The sequence below is a fragment of the Mesoplodon densirostris genome, chromosome X, assembly GCF_025265405.1.
Source record: "Mesoplodon densirostris isolate mMesDen1 chromosome X, mMesDen1 primary haplotype, whole genome shotgun sequence".
NCBI classification, from domain to species: domain Eukaryota; kingdom Metazoa; phylum Chordata; class Mammalia; order Artiodactyla; family Ziphiidae; genus Mesoplodon; species Mesoplodon densirostris.
Window position 1 is genome coordinate 1,843,041 of NC_082681.1, and position 22,327 is coordinate 1,865,367.

At 36.6% G+C, this 22,327-nt stretch overlaps 1 protein-coding gene across 2 annotated transcripts; it reads right to left on the reverse strand.

Annotated features, from left to right (window-relative positions):
- Positions 1 to 1,110: 1,110 nt before the first annotated feature.
- CLIC2 (chloride intracellular channel 2) lies at positions 1,111 to 22,029 on the reverse strand. 2 transcript variants are annotated; one of them, XM_060086628.1, is made up of 7 exons: positions 21,751 to 22,029; positions 17,651 to 17,731; positions 15,272 to 15,381; positions 15,021 to 15,146; positions 3,456 to 3,562; positions 2,620 to 2,801; positions 1,111 to 1,655 (listed from the first exon to the last, which is right to left on the reverse strand). In XM_060086628.1, the coding sequence occupies exons 1-7, from the start codon at positions 21,805 to 21,807 to the stop codon at positions 1,494 to 1,496; spliced, it is 825 nt and encodes a 274-aa protein (XP_059942611.1). In that variant the 5' UTR covers positions 21,808 to 22,029; the 3' UTR covers positions 1,111 to 1,493. The 2 variants fall into 2 exon arrangements, with proteins under 2 accessions (XP_059942611.1, XP_059942612.1); XM_060086629.1 differs by lacking the exon at positions 17,651 to 17,731.
- Between the last annotated feature and the right edge of the window lie 298 nt (positions 22,030 to 22,327).

The following is a 22,327-nucleotide window of genomic DNA, read 5'->3' on the forward strand; positions in this document are numbered from 1 at the left end:
CTGTTGTCTATGTCTGTGAGTCTGTTTCGTAGATATGTTGATTTATGTCATATTTTAGATTCCACATATAAGTGATATCATATGATATTTGTCTTTCTCTTTCTGACTTACTTCACTTAGTATGACAATCTCTAGGTCCATCCACATTGCTGCAAGTGACATTAGTTCATTCTTTTTTATGGCTGAGTAATATTCCACTATATCTATCTATCTATATCTATGTCTATATACACACACACACCACATCTTCTTTATCCATTCATCTGTTGATGGGCATTTAGGTTGTTTCCAAGTCTTGGCTATTGTGAATAGTGTTGCTGTGAAAACAGGGATGCATGTATCTTTTCAAATTAAAGTCCTCTCTGGGTATATGCCCAGGAGTGGGATTGCTGAATCATATGGCAACTCTGTTTTTAGTTTTTTTGAGGAACCTCCATACTGTTTTCCATAGTAGTTGTACCAACTTATATTCCCACCAACAATGTAGGAGAGTTCCCTTTCCTCCACACTGTCTCCAGCATTTATTATTTGTAGACTTTTTAATGATGGCCATTCTGACCAGTGTGAGCTGGTACCTCATTGTAGTTTTGATTTGCATTTCTCTAATAATTAGCGATGATGCGCATTTTTTCATGTGCCTGTTCCAGGCCTGTTAACTCTTTACTCATTGCCTTACTTTTCTTTGAACCTATGAAGACACTCCTTTATTTAAATTTTATCTAGGGACTTCCCTGGTGGTCCAGTGGTTAAGGCTCTGAGCTTCCACTGCAGGGGGCATGGGTTCCATCCCTGGTTGGGGAACTAAGACCCACATGCCCTGCAGCATGGCCAAAATATAAATAAATAAATTTTATGTAAATCCCACTAAGACTTCTAATAACACCTATCTCTCTTTTTTGAGGCTGAACTTTGTTTCTCTTTTGAAGGAGCAAAAGTAAACTTCAGTTTTTGTTTTCAGATTTGAGTGATTTGATTGTATTTTAACATGTATATTTGAGTACATGTAGTAATGGAACATTTTAAATTCTGTAGAAAGATTTGTGATTATCCTTTAAGAACAGTTTACTTTACCCTTTAATGGACAGCAACAAGACCTTTTGGTCAGTCAAATTTCTTAGTAAAATTGTTTTAATGATTTAGATGTAAATATTTCTAAGGAACAGTTTGAGACTGTGACTGTATGTCATTTGTAACTTCAGCCATCTGTTGAGCTTGCACACATGATGTATTCTAGCAAAAAATATTGATACTTTCTATATCATTTAAGATTGCAGTTGTTGTGCCATGGGAATTAAAAGGTGAAATGAAAATATGAAGACCTTTAAAATACACAGTGAGCAGATAGTTTGGATTAACTAGATACAGAAAATATAGCATTCTTTTTCATAAGAAAGTTGGATAAAGGAAACCATATTTTCCATATTCTTATTTCCAAAAGATTTTCTAGTATGATAACAAGTGAAAAAAGAGGGTTTTCTACTGAAAGAGCTGTCCTAACTCTTTTGTTTAGCCACACTTGCATAGGTATTTTCAATTTCTTTGTCTTCAGGACACGTGTGGGTAAATTCTTCACGGGCATAGGCATTGTGGAGATAGCGCCAGACTCCTGAGAATTCTCCTGGAATGTCGAAATCACGGTATTTCTTTGCAGCAACCTAGGGTTTTGGAAAAAAAGAGGAAAAAGCAATTGGTAGTGAGGGGCATCAGTAAAATGCCTAGTGTGTAAAAACATATGTCAAAATTCAGGATCGGGCTTCCCTGGTGGCACAGTGGTTGAGAGTCCGCCTGCCGATGCAGGGGACGCGGGTTCGTGCCCCAGTCCGGGAAGATCCCACATGCCACGGAGTGGCTAGGCCCGTGAACCATGACCACTGAGCCTGTGCATCCGGAGCCTGTGCTCTGCAGCGGGAGAGGCCACAGCAGTGAGAGGCCCGCGTATCACACACACACAAAAAAATCAGGATCATTGAGGACGTTACCTACACAAAAAGTACTACAAAATAAACTTAAAGAATCTCGGATTTACTACTTTAATGTTTTGTCTACAAATGTAGACAAAACTCCATGCTTGTAATCATTTTTATATTTATGGTGTATTTAATTATGAATGTTTAGAAGAAGGAAGCACAGAAAAAGAGCACAGATCTTTTCACTGTTTAGGGTCTGACAGTGTCTTACTTCTTTATGTGTTCTTTGTGTCTGGCATAGGACCTGAGATAGAATAAGGTCTGTTCAATAAAAATTTGTTAAATTCGATTAGATAATAATAATATTAATAGCTCACTTTATTATCACTTGTTATGATCCAGACACTTTTCTAATATTTCATATGTCTTAATTTTCTCAACAGTTCTGTGAAATGGGTACTATTACCCTTGTTTTGTAGACAAGACAGTGGAAAACACCTTCTGATTTAGGAAGAAAGAAACAAGAAGTTTTTATGCTTCCTAGAGAAGATCATTATGGATTTTTCCTCTGAGGAGAAAAAGGAGACATACCTTATGCATAGTGATGATGACAAAGCCCTCATATAAAAACACACACTGAATGGTCACTGTGTTTCCTGTTGGCAACTCCCAAACTCCTCTCAATCATTCAGCCTGCCCTATGAAGACTTACTTTAATAATGTTCAGTTTGGGTAACAAACTGCAGTCAGCCAGTGTCAGCTGATCCCCATCCAAGAACAATCTTCTGGAAACTGTGAGTTCCTCAGCACTGTCTGGATCAATTTCATCTAGAAGTGGGGTGTTCAAGTAGTCATCCAGACGCTTAAATTCTTTGAGCAGAGATTTTTCAAAATCTGAGGCAATGAAGTCAATGGGTTACTTATAAATGTGCGGTCTTCATGACTAAATACATTCCCAATATGCTTTTCACACATTTAGACATCTCTATATACTTAACTAGAATGCTCAACTACCCACTGATAAGACAGAATCAAATGTTTAATCAAATGGTGAGTAGACATATTTTTGGACTCTTCTTGAGGAGGTAAATTGGGAGGAGAGTCAAAGAAAAAGAAAGGTAATATATATTATCACTCAAGAAGAGTCAGAAAGTGGAATCAGAGACTAATAGCTCTCATGATTCAGAGAATAGTAAACCTATTCGAGAGTGTTTGTGAGAAATGGTAGGTGCTATGGTTTAAGAAACCTTAAAGGTACACAAGACTGGGAAAGTTGGGGGGGTTAAGAAATACAGTCCAGCAGTTAGTTCACCCCTGGCATGTCAATGTTCTAATAGAGCTAAGTTGGTGATTCCTATATTGAATATTAGATTCTAAATCCAATAAAACTTCATGCAAGGAATTTCAGAAGAGAGAACAGAGAGTGAGATGAAGAGTATTCCCCAATATATACTATATATTCAGGAAAGTCCTATTTTAGTTGAGTCAGAATATGAGAGTGAGCATGTGAGTGAGCAAAATGAAAAGACTTAAAGAAAGGTATCTTACTCTTATTTGCCTCCTTTTGTGCATTCTTAATGTATGCAGAAAACTTGGCAAAGAGGTTACAGCCCACGTCAAAAGACTCCTTGTTCTTGGGACTCAGGTGAGGATACCTTAAAAAGAAACATCACTGCACATAACATTCACCTATAACAAGACATAGACCTGGTGTCTTTGTTGCACTCTACTGAGAGAAGTTTTGGAAAATTGTGCTGGAAACTGAAGGTGCTGAGAAACCTTTCATTGGAAATATGTTTTTTTTCCACTCTGAGAATTCTTTAGCTTCTAAAGTTCACAGGGAAACCAGCTGTTTGGAATTCAAGGCTCATTTATCTACAGAAACAGTGTTTCAAATGGCTGTTGGGTCCCCATACTTGCTCCTAAAAGCCTGTTTGGCAGAAGATATGGTGGTAATACATTTTCAAAGATAAGTAGTAGGAAAAAACATGGCTTCAAATAACAAAATACATAAAAGAATAAAGAGGATGGAGAGGATGGGGGAAAGTAGCCAAGATGTCCTCCTCTTAGTAATACAAAGTTAATTTAGCATAATAAATTAAAGTAATGTAATTTACCACATTAACAAATTAAGGAAAACCATATGATCATGAATAGATGCCCAAAAAGGGTTCAGTGAAAATCAATTCCTATTCATAAAAGCCCACACTAGCAACTAGAAATGGTTGAGCCAAACACTTAGCCATCTTCTTTGATCCCTCTTTCTCTCCATGCCCACATTTGATCCATTAGCAACTCCAGCCAGACTACCTTTCAAAATGTATCCAGAATTTGTCCACTACTCACCACCTCCACTGCTCCCTACCTGGTCCAAAGCCTATATTACTGCAACACTTTGATTATCCCCCCTCTCCCATGCTTATCCCTCACACTCCCAGGACATTCTCCACTTGCTGCCAGAGCAGTCATGTTAAAACTTGTCATATCATGTCTCTTTCCCACTCATTACCTTGCAATGTCTCCATCTCATTCAGACTCAGAGCCCAAGTCTTCACAGTGGTCTACAAGGGCCAGTGTGATCTGACCCAAGCTTACCTTCTGCTCTCATCACTTCCTACTCTCTTCCTTACTTCACTTCACACTGACCTCCTTGCTCTTCTTCAAAGAGGCCTGACAAGCTCCAACCCCAGGTCCTTTTCACTTGGTCTGCCCCTAAATAAAGTGCTTTCCCTCATTTATGCACATGGCCCTCTCTCCCTCTTCTTTCAGGTATTTTAATCTGATATATCCTCCTAAGTGAGGCCTTTCTCTGGCCACCTTATCGGACATTGCAACCTCTCCCCTGGCCCTAACACTCACTACTTCCCTCCCTTGCTTTACTTTTTCTTAGTGTTTATCATCATCTAAAATAGTTTATATTTTGCTTTTTATCTTGCTTATTTTCTCTCTTCCTTAACTAAAATGTAAGCTCGGCTAGGGCAGAGAGCTTTTGCCCATTTTATTCACTGATGTGTCCCAAATGCCTAGAAGAGTACCTGACACTTAGTAAGTATTCAGTAAATATTTGTTAAATGATTAAATGAATTTATTAATTTCTTTAACTTGGTCAAAAGTATCCATCAAAAATTTTCAGCAAGCATCATTTTTAATGGTGAAATGTTAGCACTATTTCCTTTAAAATCAGTAAAGGATGAAGATAATCATGAAGGCCAGACATTATAAAACTCTTAGAGGAAAACATAGGAAGAACACTCTTTGACATAAATCACAGCAAGATCTTTTTTTTATCCACCTCCTAGAGTAATGGAAATAAAAACAAAAATAAACAAATGGGACCTAAGGAAACTTCAAAGCTTTTGGACAGCAAAGGAAACCATAAACAAGATGAAAATACAACCCTCGGAATGGGAGAAAATATTTGCAAGCGAATCAATGGACAAAGGATTAATCTCCAAAATATATAAGCAGCTCATGCAGCTTAATATTAAAGAAACAAACAACCCAATCCAAAAATGGGCAGAAGACCTAAATAGACATTTCTCCTAAGAAGACATACAGATGGCCAAGAAGCACATGAAAAGCTGCTCAACATCACTAATTATTAGAGAAATGCAAATCAAAACTACAATGAGGTATCGCCTCACACCAGTTAGAATGGGCATCATCAGAAAATGTACAAACAACAAATGCTGGAGAGGGTGTGGATAAAAGGGAACCCTCTTGCACTGTTGGTGGGAATGTAAATTGATACAGCCACTATGGAGAACAGTATGGAGGTTCCTTTAAAAAACTAAAACTAGAATTACCATATGATCCAGCAATCCCAATACTGGGCATATACCCAGAGAAAACCATAATTCAAAAAGACACATTCACCACAATGTTCATTGCAGCACTACTTACAATAGCCAGATCATGGAAGTAACCTAAATGCCCATCAACAGACAAATGGATAAAGAAGATTGGTACATATATACAATGGAATATTACTCAGCCATAAAAAAGAACAAAATTGAGTCATTTGTTCAGACGTGGATGGATCTAGAGACTGTCATACAGGGTGAAGTAAGTCAGAAAGAGAAAAAGAAATATCGTATATTAATGCATGTATGTGGAACCTAGAAAAATGGTACAGATGAACCAGTTTGCAGGGCAGAAGTTGAGACACAGATGTAGAGAACAAACGTATGGACACCAAGGGGGGAAAACCTCAGTGGGGTGGGGATGATGGTGTGCTGAATTGGGCGATTGGGATTGACATGTATACACTGATGTGTATAAAATTGATGGCTGATAAGAATCTGCAGTACAAAAAACAAACAAACAAACAAAAAACAACTAATACTAAACTTCCTTTTGGTTATTTGTATGTAAATATGTTAATATAAATGTTTTAGACATTTCATGAAATTTCTAAAAATCTTATATGTTCTGGTATAATGTTATAAGTCATAATTCTAGTTATGACTTTAAAATGTATATCTCAGAAATAACTAAATTTCCTTGTCAATTGAATTATTATGAACTTTCATCAAATATTTAACTGTGGTCATTTTTAAGTCTTTGGTCATTTACAGACAGTTCTGGGTGTACTCTGATGCTTTTGCAAAAATGTTCCTATAAAAGGGTTTCATCTTCAAGGCATTCATGGAAAAGACTCTTACAAGTACAGATTTCTGGTAACTGACTATACTGCTGAACTGAATGAATAAGCATTTTCAGAACTCTAATGGAAAACTGATGAATTCATAAAAGTGCTAACAAAAGATCAAGATGAAAAAAATTAATTACATGGGACTGAGTGAACTGATGAGGATGATTATAATTTTTGTGACTTTCTGTTTGAATTTTTAAAAAATCCCACAAGGACTCAGAGGCAAAAAATATACAAATCAATTTTCACTGCAAAGTAAAGGAACTGTTACAGTGGAGGATTACTGGACTGAATGTCAATATTATGACATAGTATGATTGTGTTTCATGTTTGGTAATTGCAATCATTGTTGCTTTTGTTGTGGTCATCCATTTACAATGCTTGGTGTCAGTTTATTTATCTCTTGTAAAAATAAAATACAGTGTGTGTGTGTGAAAAAAATGGGCATTGTGGTTTTGATTTGCATTTATCTAATGACTAATGACATTAAGTACCTTTGCAAGTATTTGTTCGCCACTTGTATATATTCTCTGGAGAATTGTTTACTCAAATCCTCTTTCCATTTTAAAATTAGGTTGTTTGCTTTCTGTTATTGAATTGTAAGAGTTCTTTCATATATTTTGGATACTAGTCACATACAAGGAAACCACCATAAGGCTATCAGCTTATTTTTCTGCAGAAACTTTGCAGGCCAGAAAGGAGTGACATGATATATTTAACGTTCTGAAAGGGAAAACCTACAACCTGGGATACTCTACCCAGCAAAGTTATCATTCAGTATTGAAGGAGAGGTAAAGAACTTCTCAGACAAGAAAAAACTAAAGAAGCTCATCAATACTAAACCAACCCTAAAAGAAGTGTTAAAGCGTCTTCTCTAAGTGGAAAAAAAATATTATTTTTCTCTTGCTGCCTTTAGAATTCTCTCTTTATCTTTAAATTTTGCCATTTTAACTATGATATGTGTTGGTGTGGGTCTCTTTGGGTTTATCTTGTTTGGGAGTCTCTGTGCTTCCTGTACCTGGAAATCTTTTTCCTTCATCAGCTTCAGGAAATTTTCAGCCATGATTTCATCAAATACCTTTCTATCCCTTTCTCTCTTTTCTCCTTTGGGGATCCCCATAATGTGAATATTAGTACATTTGATGTTGTCTCAGAGGTCCTTTAAACGTTCCTCATTTTTAAAAAATTTTCTTTCTACTGTTCTGATTGGGTTATTTCCATTATTCTATCTTCCAGATCATCTAATTTTTCTATTTTCTATTTTCTTCTTTTGCTGTATGTGCTTTTGGTGTTATATCTAAGAATCCATTGCCGAATACAAGGTCTTGAAGATTTACCTCTATATTTTCTTCTAAAAGTTTTATAGTTTTAATCCACACATTAGGTCTGATATATTTTAAGTTGATTTTAGTATATGATGTGAGGTAAGGGTATAACTTTATTTTTTTGGCATGCCAATGTGAATATCTAGTTGTCCCAGCACCACTTGTTGGAGAGACTATTCTTTCACCATTGAATGGTTTTGGCATTCTTGAAAATCAGTTGACCACAGATGTATGGGTTTATTTTTGGACTTTCAATTCTATTCCAATGGTATATTATTATGCAAGTACTGATTGTTTTGATTACTGTAGTTGTGTAGTAAGTTTTGAAATCAGGAAGCATGAGTCTTCCAATTTTTTTGTCTTTATCAAAGACTATTTTAGCTATTTGTGATCTCTTTCAATTCCATATGAATTTGAGGATTGGCTTTTTCATTTCTGTAAAAACACCATTGGAATTTTGGTTGGTATTGCATTGAATTAATAGATCACTTTGGGGAATATTTCTACATTAATATATTAGGTCTTCTAATCCATGAACATGGGATATTTGTATGGGTTGAATTCTGTCCCCCCAAAAAGGTATGTTGAAGTCATAAACTCCAATACTTCATAATGTAACCTTATTTTGAAATAAGATTGTTACAGCTGTGATAGTTAAGATGAGACCATATGGAGTAAGGTGGGCCCATTAATCCAGTATGACTGGTGTCCTTAAAAAAGAACACTGTGTGAAGAGGCAGAGGCACAGGGAGAATGCTATGTGAAGATGGAGGGTTGGAGTTATGTATCTATAAGGTAATGATTGCTGAAAAACCATGAGAAGCTAGGAAGTTATTTTAGCAATTGTTTGTAGTCTTCACGTACAAGTCTTTCTCTTCCTTGGTTAAATTTATTTCTAAGTAGTTTATTATTTTTGATGCTACTGAAAATGGAATTGTTTTCCTAATTTACTTTTTGGATGATTCACTGACAGTATATAGAAATAAAATTTTTTTTATTTTGATCTGTATCTTGCAACTGTGCTGAATTTTTATTAGTTCTAATAGTATTTTAGTGGACTTTAAAGGATTTTCTACATAAAAGATCATATCTGCCAGTATCATTTTACTTTTTCCTTTCCAATTTGGATGCTTTTTCTTTCTTTTTCCTGCATAATTGCTCTGGCTAGAACTTTCAGTACAATGTTGAATAGAAGTGGCAAAAATGGCATATTTGTCTTGTTTCTGATCTTTGGGAGAAAGTTTTCAATCCTTCACTTTTTTTTTCTTTCTTTTTTTTTTTTTTTTGTGGTACACAGGCCTCTCACTGTTGTGGCCTCTCCCGTTGTGGAGCACAGGTTCCAGACGTGCAAGCTCAGCGGCCATGGCTCACGGGCCCAGCAGCTCCGCGGCATGTGGGATCTTCCCAGACTGGGGCAAGAACCCGTATCCGCTGCATCGGCAGGCAGACTCTCAACCACTGTGCCACCAGGGAAGCCCTCAATCCTTCACTTTTAAGTATGATGTTATCCATGGGTTTTTCACAGATTCCCTTTATCAGGTTAAGGAAGCTCCCTTTTATTCCTAGTTTGTTGAGTATTATCATAACATGGTGTTGGATTTTGTCACATGCTTTTTCTGCATCAACTGAGATGATCATGTGTGTTATTTTTCCTTTACTGGTGCTCTTTTATTTCTTATGTGACTTTGAATTACTTTCTAATGGCCTCTCATTTCTGCCTGAAGGTCTTCTGATAGCATTTCTTGCAGAGCAGGCCTACTAGCAACAAAATCCCTCAGTTTTCCTTCATGTGGAATGTCTTAAGTTCTCTTTCATTTTTGAAGGATATTTTTGCCAGATACTGAATTCTTGGTTGATTATTTTTTCTCTCAGCACTTTAAATATATCATCTCTCTGTCTTCTGGCCTCCATGATTTCTGATGAAACTTATCTGTTAATCTTATTGAGAATCCCCTCTACATGATGAGTCATTTATTTCTTGATGCTTTCAAGATTATATCTTTGGCTTTGGCTTTAGATAATTTTAAAATAATGTATCTTGGTGTTGATCTCTTTGAGTTTATTCCACTTGGAGTTTGTTGACCTTCTTGGATGTATAGGTTTATGTCTTTCATTAAACTTGGGAAGTTTTCAGCCATTGTTTTCTCAAATATTCTTTCTGCCTCTTTCTCTCTGCCATCTCTTCCCTTATCATGTGTATCTTTGTACATTTTATGGCATCCAACAGGTATGTTAGGCTCTGTTAATTTTCTTCCTTTTCCTTACACTGGGTACTCTCAATTAACTTATGTTCAGTTTTGCTGATTCTTTCTTCTGTCTGTTCAGTCTGCTGTTGAACCCTCTAGTGAATTGTTCATTTTAGTTATTGTACTTTTCAACTCCAGAATGTCTATTTGATTCCTTTTTATTATGTATATTTTTTATTGATATTCTCTCTTTATTGAGACATTGTTTTCTTGGTTTCCTTTAATTCTTTGCCCATGGTTTTCTTTAGCTATCTAAACCTATTTAAGACAGTTGATTTAAAGTCTTTGTCTATTAACTCAGGGTCTGGGTTTCCTCAGAGACAATTTCTATTAATTTCTTTTTTTCTGTGAATGGGCCATACATTCTTGTTTTTTTGGTTTTTTTTTTTAAGAAGATGTTGGGGGTAGGAGTTTACTGATTTATTTATTTATTTATTTTTGCTGTGTTGGGTCTTTGTTTCTGTGCAAGGGCTTTCCCTAGTTGTGGCAAGTGGGGGACACTCTTCATCACAGTGCACAGGCCTCTCACTATCACGGCCTCTCTTGTTGCGGAGCACAGGCTCCAGACACGCAGGCTCAGTAGTTGTGGCTCACGGGCCTAGTTGCTCCGTGGCATGTGGGATCCTCCCAGACCAGGGCTTGAACCCGTGTCCTCTCCATTAGCAGGCAGATTCTCAACCACTGCGCCCCCAGGGAAGCCCCTTGTTTTTTTGACATGCCTTATATATATATTTTGAAAACAGGACACTTTAATATTATAATGTGGAAACTCTGGAAAACAGATTCTTCCCTTCCCTTCCAACAAATAGGGTTTGTTGTTGCTTTTTTGGGTGTTGTTTATTTGTTTAGTGAATTTTCTGAAGTATTTTTGTAAAGTCTGTTCTTTCTTGTGTGTGGCCACTGAAATCTTTGTCTCATTATCTTTGGTCAGTTTATGATTTGACAGAGATTTCTGTAAATTCCTGGAAGCAAAACAAACAAAGAGACAAACAAACAACAAACCAAGGGATTAAAAGCTCTCCCGGTGTTTGTAAGCTGGCTCTGTGTTTGGGTACTCCTTCAATGCTTAGGTATGCAGTTTATAATTCTGCCTTAGCCTTCACTTTCTACTTGTGTGGTGCCTGAAGTTTAGCCAGAAGTGAAAGCTTAAAGTCTTCTCAGGTTATTTTTTCTGAGCATAGGTCGAGACTTGGGCATGTGCTTGGACTTCTAGATTCCCTAGAATACATTAATTTAAAGCCCTTATTCCACTATCTCCCAAGTGTCTCAGCCTCTTTCTTTTTTTCTTTAAATAAGTTTATTTATTTATTTTTGGCTGTGTTGAGTCTTCATTTCTGCATGCAGGCTTTCTCTAGTTGCAGCGAGAGGGGGCTACTCTTAATTGCGGTGCGTGGGCTTCTCATTGCAGTGGCTTCTCTTGTTGTGGAGCATGGGCTCTAGGTGCATGGACTTCAGTAGTTGTGGCTCGCAGGCTCAGTAGTTTTGGCATGTGGGCTCAGTAGTTGTGGCGCATGGGCTTAGTTGCTCCGTGGCATGTGGGATCTTCCTGGATGAGAGCTCGAACCTGTGGCCCCTGAATTGGCAGGCAGATTCTTAACCACTGCACCACCAGGGACGTCCCATCTCAGCCTCTTTCTTTGCAGACTTTTCAGTTTGTCTATTGCTTTCTCCAAGTTTTATTCCTTGCCCCATGTGGCAGTGGCTAATACATTTGCTTCTAAACGCCTTCCATGAGTGCCAACAGGGAAGCTTCCTCAGCCCTAAGGAAGTTCCAAAGAAGGTGAAAAAAAAGGCAAACCCTTGAGCCAATCCCTCAAGGTGCCACCAGGTCAAATCACACAACCACAGTTATTTGAGAATAAGGTCCATATCCTGTCCTCTGGTACGAGCAACCTGTTTCTGCAATGTGGACTGCTCTCTTTAAGGCTTCTAAAGAGCTGAGTAGTTGAGGATGGTAACAGGGTAACCTAAAATGTCACAGGGCTCTCTTACTGAAATTTTGCTTCTTTATTCTTCATTAAGAAACCCCAGCCTGCTTGTACATTTTTGGTTAGATTCCAGAGTTCTGGCAAAGTTGATTCTGACAGCTTTTGCTGGGCTATTAATTGCTATTATGGAGGGATAACATTTTGGAGTTCCCTACTCCACCATTTTCATTGATGTGGGCATCTAACAGGTTTTAAAATTTTAGATGAAACAAAGATTATATGGAAGAGCTCTTGTATTTAGCAATGTGGCAGACTAAATAACCACTCTAGGGGACCTTGTCAAAAGCAAGTTCATTTTAGCATTGTTTGTAACACCAAAACTTGGAAAAAATCTTCCAGCTGTTTCTCCGACAATGGTAACTATTATGAACCAGGGATTTTTATGTGTTATCCTATATTTCCTTTTAAAAATGGAAGATTTTATTCCAGTTATCCAATTCCTGCTCCACCACTGACTATTGCGTGTGTCAAGAAGAAGGTGGAAAGAACTTGTCTTTTAATTTATTTGACTGTTCGACCATTAATATCTAAGAGAGATGTTGCGCATCACTCAAAGATCCTGGACTTTGAACTGGATGCAGTAACTGTAGGGGACTTGGGAGTTATCTCTCTTGGGAGTAAGTGTGTTCCATGTATGGGAATAAGGATACACACATATATTTGGATGGTCAGAGGGGCAGAATATGGAAGATAACACAGTTATGTACCACTTTCTCCCTCTCTCTCTCTCCCTCTCTCTCTGTCTCTCATTAACTGAATCTTATTTTTTTAGGGATGGCAATACACCTGGATGAAATCTATGTTTCCTAGCTTCCCTTTGTACTTAGGTATGACTATGTGAATTACTTCTGAATAATGAGATGTTAATGGAAATTGTTGAATGTGGCTTCTGTGAAAGCTCCTTAAAGCTGACTTGCATCTTTTGCCCTTTGCCCTTCTCCTTCTTCCTGTGTGGGAGTTAGATCTGTTGCCTGGAATTCCAGCAAACATATTGTCACCGTGAATTAAACTCAAGACTGGAAAACTCACCTGAAGAATGGCAGAGAAAAAATATTAGATAGAGCCTGGGTCCCCAGTGAAATTATAGAGCTGTCATTCTACCCCTACAATGCCTAATTCTTGGTGTCTTATTATGTAAGGAAAATAAAACCCATATTTATCTAAGCCACTACTTTTTGGGTCTCTAGTTATCAGAGTTGAATGCAATCCCTAAATGATACATAAGCTAATAGAAAATCAGAAGAATTTGACAAGGTAATTCACAGAACAAAACCAAATGCTCAACCAACATGTGTAAAGATGTTCTAATTCACCTATTATTCAGGGAAATGCAACTAAAGTATCAATGAGATATCACTACACCCATCAGGTTGCCATGAATTTTAAAAGAGTGATAATGCATAGTACTACAGATATGTGGGAAAAGTGTATATTTATACACTGATGGATAAAGCAGTAAAAATTTTAAAAGATATATACCATCTGAATTTTACTCCTGGAAATCTATTCCACTGGAATAAAAACACCAGTACATAAGGACATATGAACAAGCATGTTATTTATAACACTGTTTGTAGTGGTAAAAAACTGGAAGGAAAGGGAATTTGTTATTGTGCTTATATGAGCAAAAAAAGGGTATGAAAAGATAACACAATAGATTTTTTCATTAGTTATTCTTTGGGAACAAGAAAAGGTTGGAGAGATGGTTTGAGGAGAGGCAGTAGTAGAGGAGGATGGATGAGGAGAAAAGAACAAAATAAGACTCAATACTTGGAGCTGGTGCTTAAAATATAAGAAGCCACCAATAATGGATGAAAGAGATATAGTATAGGCACACAGAAAAGAATCTAAAATAGTATCCCTAATTTCTTAGGTAGGAAGAATTTTGGACCGATAGAACCTTTTATTTATCATATGTATGTGTAATGACTAAGACGTTATTTTTTAGAGCAGTTTTAAGTTTACAGCCAGACTTCTGACCAGTGAAAACTGTGGGATAATAAATGAGTGACATTTTAAGACACTGAGTTTGTTGCACAGAAATAAAAAAATGAATACAGTAGGCTTATTGTTTCCAGATACTATCCTGGGTGGGCAGAGACATACAGCTGTCATTCAAGTGTAGACAGTGCAGTTATGGCCTCTGGCTAACTGTGAGAGACCTGTTTCCTGGTTTTCTTGTGTTGGGTATGTTCTATCTTCATGCCATCAGTGGTATAACGGACTACTCCTGACCAGTCCTCATGGACTATTCAGCGCTATTACCCCATGCCCTCGCTCCTAACTCACCATAGGCTTCTTCTCTATTTCTAGACTACAGAGAATTTACTTTCTTATTTTAAGCAAGCTATGCATTTTAAAAATAATTTGAAATATTATATTGACTGTCTTTGTGTATTTGAAGTTGAAGGGGGGGAGTTTATGTGTGATAGACATAATATTTCTCAACCTGTAGAGCTAAGAGATCAGACTGAATTAAAGGCTATTTCAAAATTGTAGATCTTCTGAGGGTTCTACAATAAAATAAGTCTGATTTCTGTCAGTATAAATGTCCCCAAACCTCATTATGGATCAGATAACATGGATAAAATTAAATGTGGCCTAAATTTCTTGTCTTTCCTAAATTTCCAAGTGTATCCTTTGACCATTCCTAATATACTACTTGCATCACATAAAGTTTTAATAGCTTTACATATGTTAAATAAATAATTATGTAGTAAAGTTTTCTAATCATACATGGAGTGATCGGGGGATCTTTGCAAACTTTTCTAGAAAGATAGCAAAAGAGAGGTCTGAAATTGAAAAAGAGTTAGATGTTTAGAAGAATCCTCAATCTGCAATAAATAAGCCAATAAAATAGATTATCTCAAGAACAATAATATCCTGTAAAAATGTTGTACCTTGGAGGAGCCAGTGTGTGCTCTAGGAACTCCTCAATTTTAATGAAGTCTGTTTTCAACTCCTTGTTATATATCAGGAAGGGAGGATTGGTGCCTGGGGCTAAGTCCTTCAGCTCTTCAGGCTTTCTATGATTATTGAAAATAAGCAGAGTTAGGCCTCTAGATAAAGTACACATTATGCAAACACCAACATTGTATTGGTGTCTACTGATTTTAATCCCCAGAATGAAACATGTCCTGATTTGTCTTACCTGGTCATGTCAACAGTAGTCACATTGAATTTAACTCCTTTAAGCCAGAGGATCATAAAAAGGCGTTGGCAAAAGGGACAGTTTCCAATACTCTCCCCATCACTTCCAGCCTATTAAGATAAAGAAAGTCTTCATTCATTCATTTGCTCAATAAATATGTATTGAGTGCCTGCTGGGAAATAAGCTAGTTGTTAGAGACAAAGTTGGTAGTCCTTAATCTCTTGAATTCTACCATCTGTGGGCAGAGAGAGATAATGAAGCAAATACTTTCATTGTATGTAAAATTACCAGAGTGATGAGTACATAACAACAGAATGCTGACTAAAGACTATGTTCATTTTCCATTTTCATAGATCCTGCCAAATTTCCTTCTTGAAAGGTATATTCAGTATTTTCATTGGACCTTTGATTTCCTTATTCTGTGACTTGTTTGTTCATGACAATTTTATATTTTTCTATTAAGGTGATGCCCTTTTCCTTATTACTTTGGAAAAATTACTTGTATACTAAAGACACTAACTCTTTTTGATAATGTTACATGTAATTTTTAAACAATGTCCTATGTAAAATTTTAATTTTACATAAAATCTTATATTGTTTTCTTTTATGAAATCTGGTTTTTCTGATCTGCTTACACAGCTGTTATGTACATCAAGGTTGCAAAGAAAAAAATTACTTTCTTATTTTGCTTTACCATAAAGATGTTCTCTCATGTTTTCTTCTGGTAACTTTATGGTTTCATTTTTGCATTTGTTTCATCTATTTAGAATTTATTTTGGCATAAGGAATGTATTGGGGCTCCAGCTTTATTATTTTTATTTTACAAATAGTTAATAGTTGTCTTAACACCACTCATTTAAAAATTCATCTTTTGCTCAACATAGCAAATTATTAGAGAAAGGCAAATCAAAACTACAATGAGGTACCACCTCATACTGGTCAGAATGGCCATCATTAAAAGTCTACAAATAATAATTGCTGGAGAGGGTGTGGAGAAAAAGGAACCCTCCTACACTGCTGGTGGGAACATAAATTGGTGCAGCCACTATGGAGAACAGTATGGAGGTTCCTTAAAAAATTAAAAATAGAGTTACCATATGATCCAGCAATCCTACTCTTGGGCATGTATCCAGACAAATCTATAATTTGAAAAGATACATGCACCCGTATGCTCATAGTAGCACTATTTAGAATAGCTAAGACATGGAAGCAACTTAAGTGTCCATTGACAGATGAATGGATTAAGAAGATGTGATATATGTATGTATATATATATATATATATCCATTATAATATATAAAGGAATTGTATATATAATATACATATATAATGGAATGGTATATATATAATATATATTATTTATATATATTATATATATATATATATAATATATATATATGATGGAACACTACTCAGCCATAAAAAATGAAATAATGCCATTTGCAGCAACATGGATGTACCTAGAGATTATCATACTAAGTGAAGTAAACCACACAGAGAAAAACAAATATAGATATGGCTTATATGTGGAATCTAAAATATGACACAAATGAACTTATCTACGAAACAGAAACAGACTCATAGACATAGAGAGCAGACTGTGGTTGCCAAGGGGGGCAGGGGATGGGAGAGGCATGGATTGGGAGTTTGGGATTAGTAGATGAAAACTATTACATACAGAATGGATAAACAACAAGGTCCTACTGTATAGCACAGGAAACTATATTCAATATCCTGTGATAAACCATAATGGAAAAGAATATGAAAAAGGATGTGTGTGTATGTATGTATGTATATATATATATATATATATATATATATATGTAACTGAATCACTTTGCTGTACAGCAGAAATTAACACAACATTGTAAATCAGAGACACTTCAGTGAAAAATGACCACATCTTACTTTATGTAAATTATACCTCAATAAATTGTATTAAAATGGAAAAGTTCAAAAAGAAGAACAAAAAAACCCTCAAATAAATGATATTATGCAGCAATTGCAGACGTTGCAATGACAAAGGTAAGGGTATAACCATGGAAGGGGGTGCCTGAGAGATTATGAAGAACAAGGTCACTGGAGGAGAGAAAGCCAAGGATGTGAGAGGACAGAGTGTTGGAAGGGTCATTTGTGTAGATATTAAAATCACCAAGAATTATGATAGGCATAGTGTTGAAGAGTGTGACAATATTCCAGGAAATAAAATCCTTAAGAAGTAAGGGAAAGTGACCTGGGATTGGGAAGACTACTATAACAAGGAGGGGTAGTGGTTGGTTTAGTCTGATATTATGAGACAACCTAGATATTTCTCTGAATGGGAGAGATAGAATGGTCTGGAAACAAGAATGAGGAGCAAGGACATCTAAAGACACCTACCCCATCGCCACCCTCAGTGGCAATAGAAATGAGGAAGAAAGGGGAGTCACTCCTTGAGAAGGCTGTAGCTGATGTTGTCTCCTGAGGAGAGATCCAAGTTTTAGACACCTCAATCTCAACATGTCCCAAAGTGAATTCTTTCCCTTTTCTTTACTCCACACACTTACCTACTCTTTAGAGTTCCTAATCCTGTAAATTGCACTGCTATCTACTTTGGATTTGTGAATTGTGTTCCCCCCAAATTAAAATGTTGAATCCATGCCCCCCAACGTGATGGTAGTTGGAGGTGAGGTGTTTGGGAAGTGATTGGTCTAGATGAGGTCATGAGGGTAGAACCCTTACGATGGGATTAATGCCCTTATGTGAAGAAACCAGAGCTCTCTCTCTCTTTTTCTTTCTCTCTTTCTTCATCTCCCCCAACAACCATGTATATAAGGTCACAGCAAGAAGGCACCTATCTATAATAAACCAGGAAGAGAGTTCTCACCAGAAACTGACCATGCTGACACCTTGATCTTGGGCATAATTCTTGTTTTTTGGTAAATTTTCCTTTTCCTGGCAGTGAGTACAACAGAGGAAATAATGTTTATTGTTGCTCTTTTTGGTATCAGGGAGTGAAGAGGTATGGGAAGAGGCAACCACCTTGGCAGCTGAATTTATTTTGTAACAGAAGTCAGGCTAAAGATCCAATCATAACTGGGGTTAGTGAATGGAAACTTGATTAGGCAGGAAGAAGAATGAAGTCTGATAATAGATACAGCAGGAAGGGTGGGTTGCCTTTGGCAAAAGGAAAGGCAAAACAGTGAGGTGTGGGGGAAATGCAGCACAATTTTACAGGAAAACTAAATTTTTTTCTGTTTGTAATAATGCTGATTTAAAGTGCCACTACACAAAATGTATGAATATACAATGGAGAAAAGACAGGCTCTTCCATAAGTGGTGCTGGGAAAACTGGACAGCTACATGTAAAAGAATGAAATTAGAACACTCCCTAACACCATACACAGAAATAAACTCAAAATGGATTAAAGACCTAAATGTAAGGCCAGACACTATAAAACTCTTTGAGGAAAACATAGGCAGAACACTCTATGACATAAATCACAGCAAGATATTTTTGACCCACCTCCTGGAGAAATGGACATGAAAACTACCACAATGTGGTCATTCACCAAAACAACTTTTTCTCTTTGCGTTTGTGATCTATGTTTCTAAACATGAAAAATAGTAATGGCTGGAACATCTGACATTTATTGAATGTTTACTATGTTAACAACTACTGTGTCTTACAAATTTATTTTATTTAATGCTTATAATGAAGACGATCCTGTGAGGTAGGTTCTGTCATTACTCTTGTTTTACAGATGAGGAAATTGAAGTTCAGAGAAGCTGACTTGCTCAAGTACACTCAGCTAGACAAGAGTTGATGACCCATACACTCTTCTCATGTAGCTAATCCAGGACTGTCTACTCCACAATCCACACTCCTTAAACACTGCTTTCTCCCATCTAATAGTTTTATTGGATTTTTTATTAATCAGTCTTTATAATAGTCTTTATGATAGTTCTAAGATAATTTGAAAATGGTCTGAACATTCAGAGTATCATCTCTTTTTCTATTTTACATTTATCAATAAAGACAAAAATATTACATTCAGGATTTTGGCCCAAATGTTAGAGTCTATAATGTTATGTACAAATCTATGAAAACGTAATTTTAGACTGGTAGAGAACACAAAAACTCCATTTATCAATGAACAACAAACCAATAAGATAAACTCTGCATTTAGAGAAAACAAAATGTTAGAAAATCCTTTGTTCTTAGTTCCTGGATATAAGTCTTGCCCAAATCATTCAGAGTTGAAAGGCAATGTTTTCACACACTCCATGGAATACATGGGGGTGTGTGCTATAAATTCTAAATTGTGTCAGGAAAGGACTTACTTTCTTGTAGGGATCCCATCAGTGGCGTTGGGAAATTGTGGTAGGGTCCCCAGACATAGCTGGGGAAATTACAGACTCATTTAATCTTTAGAAAGATACCACATTATAAGGGAGATACAACTGGTAAACAGTAGTGCTTTTTAAATTTTCTCATTAACATTTTCACCCCTCTCAGTCCCTATTCCCCCTCTTCTATGAAACTTCTAGAGATCTTTGGAATCCATCTCAAAGCAAAGCAAAACAAAAACCCAGATCAGATGGTACTAAAGGTTCTTCCAGAAAATCTGTGACTTGTATCAATGTCATTAGATAAGCTAACATCTAGAGGATTTCATCTAATGAAATTCTGGAAAATGTTACTAAAAAGTGTGCCAAATTGAAAACAATGAATTAAGATTATGCACAGCTATTTTAAGGGACTGGAATCTTGACCCTGCCATTTACTAGCTACGTGACCTTACACAAAGCTACTTAGCTACTTTTTGGTTTAGTTTCTGTAACCATAAAATAGGGTTAATAATAAACCACTTAGTACAGCCCCTGCCATAAGTACTCAATAAACGATTAGGTTTTTAACCTGAAAGTTATTTAATTTAACATTTGCTCATCCAACGTGTGATTTCCTAACTTCCCCTGTCTAGATTACCACCCAAATTATGGGAAGTCTATGAAGATAAACACACAGATCAGTGCCAACGACTGGTTAGAGGAGTTTGATTGGATTGAATAAACAAGTTTAGACAAAAGAAACTAGTTACCCTATGAAGAGACCTATTACCTCTGGTTTGGAATTGGTAGTTATAAAAAGTCAGTTAGGAAGTTAAGGCTTACTTATGTTGCCTCTGAGCAGTGACATGTTTTGCTAGAATCCAGAGATAGGAGAAGTAGCTCTTATGCCCCACAGTCAAGCAAACACTTACTTGGATTGTTTTGCTATGCAGGAATTTAAGAGTCTCCTATAATTTTGAAAAGGCTGGTTAATTATGTCCTTGATGTATATATGTGACCAGTTGTAAAATATTTTAAAATTATTGTAAAAGTATTACTTTGGCCAACAGATGTTTAACCTAAAATTTGGTAAGCACACCTTATTTTATGCCTTTGTAGGCCATCAAGAGGCGATGTAGTTTTACAGGCAAGTTACTTAGACCTTATTTCCTTAGCTTACTTACCTAGAATTCATGAGGACAATATGACTAAAGTTTTGAGTACTATTACCACCACTACTACTGATGATACTACATTACTACTATTAACCTATCTTCTAAGCTGTTAGGACTAAATGAGATAATATACATAAAGTGTTAGAAAAGGGTTAAGCATGATATAAGAGTTTGTTATTATTATTACCATCCTGAATACTTCCAATAGTCAATGAAAATATAGAGAAAAATAGTTAATATAAGCAAGGATTTAGGAAACTATGTAATTTCTACTTGGAATAACCAGTAAAGGATTGTTTCTTTTTCTTGATGAGCTAATTTAGAAACACATGTTCCTTTCTCCTGCTTTAGGGGTTTTCCAAAGGGCTTTTCTGAAATGCTAAGACATTAAAAAAAAAAAAGCCAAGGCAAAATACCCCCTACTCATATAACAGGCACACAGACTCCTGGCTTTTTCTCCTCTAGTGTCCATTTGACACTGCTGTGATGTTCATCCATTGTGGGAGAATTTTAGAAAGCTCTGTTTGGACCATGTGTGGGAATGAGGCTCTCAGGCCATTCTTGGCCCTCTCCTCCCCACATTCAGGCCTTCCAAAACATATCTCATAAAACACAGATTATGAGAACTGGAAAGCCCTTAAGGATCATTTTGTCAGGCTCATTTATTGTACAGATGGAAAAACAAAGAGGGAGGGAGGGATTTGTCCAAGGTTACATAGGAAGTCACTAATAATACAATTTACTTGTTTTAACTACCAACCAGTCTACTTGTCTTTCTACCATATCTTCTTGCTTTTTTCAGATGGGGTGTTTTTCTATTGTTATATAAGAGCAGCCAAACACCCAGGTATTCTTCTAGGACTCAGAGTGGGTATAAAATTAAAAAATTATTTCCTATCTCTAGCTGAAATGTTGACTTAAAAAAAAAAAGCTGAGGTCCAGTGTCAAGGAATAATACATTCTCTATGCTCTCATTATAACTAGAAAACTTACCTTCACAAAAAGCTCAATTTCAGGGTCTGCTTGACTGCTGGGCCTCGGGTCTGCCATCTTTCTGTTTTTATTGTCAGTTTTCAGCCCCCTGCCTTCTTTGCAGTCCACAGTACTCACAGATTCTTTTCTTCCAGTTTTATCCAAAGGCTTAAATGAAGGTTGTGCTTTAAGAGGAAAGTCCAGCTTGTAATAGTCAGAGCTGGGCTAGTCTCTCTTCAAGAGGTGCAGAAAATTCTAGATGCTTGAGAGCAACTCTTGAATTCGTTTTCTTTCTTCCTCTTGACCTAACATTTGAATCAAGGAGGAGCCGATGACGTGTGTATAAACTGGCTGGCTAGAAGGGTGGGGGAGTTTCCAAAGACGCTTCAATGCTATGAGTCAGCAGAGAGAAACACATACACACAAACACACACATGCAGTTTCGAGATATCAAGCAGACCAGATGTTCTCTAGAGCTTCCCTTTGAATCCTGGGCTCCATGCCCAGAAAATGGCTTCTTATGCTGTTCTTGTAACCTTACAGCAGCAAAAATCTCTTCCAGGAAAAGGCCACAAATGACTCGGGTTTTAGCATTGAG